Source organism: Diadema antillarum, unplaced genomic scaffold (genome assembly GCF_040938485.1).
Source record: "Diadema antillarum isolate AM-2024a unplaced genomic scaffold, OU_Dant_1.0 seq00000400_RagTag, whole genome shotgun sequence".
Taxonomy (NCBI): Eukaryota; Metazoa; Echinodermata; class Echinoidea; order Diadematoida; family Diadematidae; genus Diadema; species Diadema antillarum.
In genome coordinates, this window is record NW_027271391.1 from 1,152,418 (window position 1) to 1,155,724 (window position 3,307).

General features: G+C 45.2%; 1 protein-coding gene across 1 annotated transcript; it reads left to right on the forward strand.

The window, feature by feature from the left end:
• Positions 1 to 406: 406 nt before the first annotated feature.
• On the forward strand, positions 407 to 1,835 carry LOC139732111 (F-box/LRR-repeat protein 14-like). The gene has a single exon (XM_071642978.1). It carries the CDS (start codon positions 411 to 413, stop codon positions 1,833 to 1,835), a length of 1,425 nt encoding a protein of 474 aa, XP_071499079.1. The 5' UTR covers positions 407 to 410.
• The last annotated feature ends 1,472 nt before the right edge of the window (positions 1,836 to 3,307 follow it).

Here is a 3,307-nt window from a genome sequence, read left to right on the forward strand (position 1 = left end):
TTAAAAGGTAAAAAAAAATGAGAGCTCTCTGCTAGTCGATATGAATCAGGGTTCTTTTTTTATATAGATTTAAAGAACATACACTGGTGTCTTGCTGCGCGTTCCTCGTTTTTTCAGGTTATCAGCAATTTGGCTTGGCGAAGCTCATTGCGACTCAAAAGAAACCTCCCCCTGCGGTGCACGCTCGACTAGTCGGAAAGAATACTGAACGTCACAACAGCAGCGCCGTACGCCGCGCTGGACTGAGTCACGTGACTTATCAATGAATGCCTGAGGCCACTGCAAATACGTTCTTACACAGTGCGATGGTAAACGAGTGTACCGAGGGGGTAGCTAGCACACTGTGCTTCGCCAGCCACAAACCGCGACCTGAGCGGCCCCGTCTCATCTGTCCATACCCACGCTGTGTTATGCACTGTGAACTGATATCGATGCACGCATGCATGCTCATTCAACGGACGTGTGTTATAGCGTATGCATCTATGCGGCACAGCGTGCAACGAGAATGTGGTGTGTGCATAGAATCGGCCGTCCGAGGCGGCGGATTTCTGCATGGAAAACATCGCAAATGTGAAGCCATTGGGAATCGAAGAAGCCGTCGAAACAGAGCCAGTCGCTCTGTGGACGAAATGCCCTTCGACAAGTACCAAGAGGAAACTCACATTTCATGTTTGTTTCCTGAAGTACTCGCCTTAATTTTCGGCTATTTGGACGTACGTGATAAAGGCCGCGTAGCACAGGTCTGTCGTGCATGGAGAGACGCGGCGTATCACCGCTCGGTATGGCGTGGAGTGGAGGCCAAGTTGCATTTGCGGCGGGCAAACCCCTCTTTGTTTCCAAGTCTTGTGGCACGGGGGATCAAACGAGTTCAGATACTCAGTTTACGACGGAGTTTGAGCCATGTTTTGCAGGGAATGCCAAGCATACAGAGCCTAAATCTGAGTGGTTGTTACAACCTGACTGATGTTGGTTTGTCCCATGCCTTCACACGGGAGATCAACACACTAACAGTACTGAATCTCAGTCTATGCAAGCAGATTACCGATACAAGTTTGTGGCGAATTGAGCAGTATTTGAAACAGTTGGAGGTGCTCGACTTGGCAGGATGCAGCAACATCACCAACACGGGACTCCTGGTTATCGCCAGGGGACTTCACAAACTCAAAGGATTGAATCTTAGAAGTTGTCGGCACATATCTGACGTGGGAATCGGTTACTTAGCTGGAGTGAGTGTGGAGGCGGCGAGGGGGACGCGAGATTTGGAACTCTTGGTGCTACAGGATTGTCAGAAATTAAGTGACACAGCTCTGATGAGCATTGCCAAAGGATTGCAGAAGCTCGCCAGCCTCAACTTGAGTTTTTGTTGCGGCATCACGGACACGGGCATGATCAGCCTCTCCAGGATGCCGAGTCTTCGCGAACTCAACCTCCGGAGCTGCGATAACATTAGCGACATCGGCATTGCTCACCTCGCCGAGTATGGGGGACACTTTAACACACTGGATGCCAGCTTCTGCGACAAGATCGGGGACGCTGCGCTATCGCACATCGCTCAGGGAATGCCCAGTTTGACAAATTGTAGTCTAAGTTCTTGCCATATCACCGACGAGGGGTTGGGGAGATTGGTCCGGAATCTCCACAACCTCACCACCCTCAACATCGGACAGTGTGTCAGCGTGACGGACAGAAGCCTGGCTCTCATTGCTGAGCATTTGAAAGAATTGCAATGCATCGATCTGTATGGCTGCACGATGATCACCACCGTTGGCCTAGAACGGATCATGCAACTCCCGTGCCTATCTGTCCTCAACCTCGGGCTCTGGCACAAGAGGTAGTAGTAATAGCAGCAGTGGTAGTCGCTCACTTTATATTCAGCAGATTACGATGTGTTAATTTTTACCGAGTGACTGCTGGGTTGTCACAACGCCACACTCCACGGGAATGAAAATCTTTGTTTCTTCACTGATGATCAGTGAAATAGAATATTATTTTTTACGAGCTACTGAGCGCCTTTAAAAAAATACTTTTAACGTTTTTAAACTGCTTGTAAGCAGCAATGTAGATGAACAGGAGCAGATGAACACTGAGTTTTTATCTAACATGATGCAAGACATAATCACTTATTCCACTAGCACCTGTAGATAGTAGTCAACCACCAGTAAAGAAGGCAAAACTCTGACAAATTTTATGACAATAAACAGGAAACTATCATTTGGTAAAATAAATCTGCAAGAGTTTGGAAATGAAACGGCTGCTGGTGAATATTATGTGAACGGAGAATATGTTAAAATTAAAAGGTCATCATAAAATGAGGTAGCATTACACATGTCTATAATACAGTATATGACTCGTACATTTATACGATGTACAACATGGCTGTCCGTGGAGATATGAAATTTATCTTAGACAGATAGGCAATTGTTTAGTTTTTCAATTTCTATTCCTTACATTTCGAGACGAGACGAATTGCGGGTACTGATATATGTTTAAATCCTTCAGTAGAAGTAGAGAAATATAACAATGTCATACAAGAGGTGAATCCAGATATTATATGCCATACTTCCAAAAAAAAAACAGACATTGATACATGTCAAACCATCCTACACCATGATATTTTACTCGTTGTTCTACTTCTACGCCAAATCGTTGTTTTACATCATGAAGTGTTCAATTTTTTGCACGTTATTCATACACTAGTGTCGCATGTACACAAATTGGCAGTATGATAGTGTCATTCTTGTTCTGCGTTCAATACGAAGCAGAAATGGCCTAAGAAAGTATGAAACAGTTGTAGACTGCATGGCTGTATGGTTTTGAATAACGCACCGGGATAACGCAGTGCCATGATCGCAAGACGGTACAAGTATTGTGCGCAGACGAATCGGGTTCAAAGGTCATCGGTTCTAGCCTTTAACCCCTCCTGTTTATGGTTAAAGTGCGGAGAGGAGCGCCCATTGCTATGCTATTCATTCCTCATATCCCAGCACACCACAATACTTCATGCTGGCTCGGTACAATCAGCCTCTCGATTTTGCAAGGAAGTGCCCAAGGCTCCCGTGCAGGATTTGTTATTTTCCCTTTTTAAACAGGTCAGCCATATTTTGTTTTGTTTTGTTGGTTTTTTTCTTTTTCTTTTATGTGTTGTGTTCCTGATGATACGGGCTCACTCAGTACTTTTCGCGACACATTCTGGTATAATATTCGATGTTTGAAAATTGGCTCAATCGAAACATGAGAATGAACGTGAAGAGGCTAAGCTGGAAGCTACAAATGTACATGCCACGAAGACTGCGAATGCTCTTGGGTA

Coding starts and splice junctions, on each gene's coding strand:
- LOC139732111 (XM_071642978.1), top strand. CDS start 411: ATGCACTGTGAACTGATATCGATGCACGCATGCATGCTCATTCAACGG.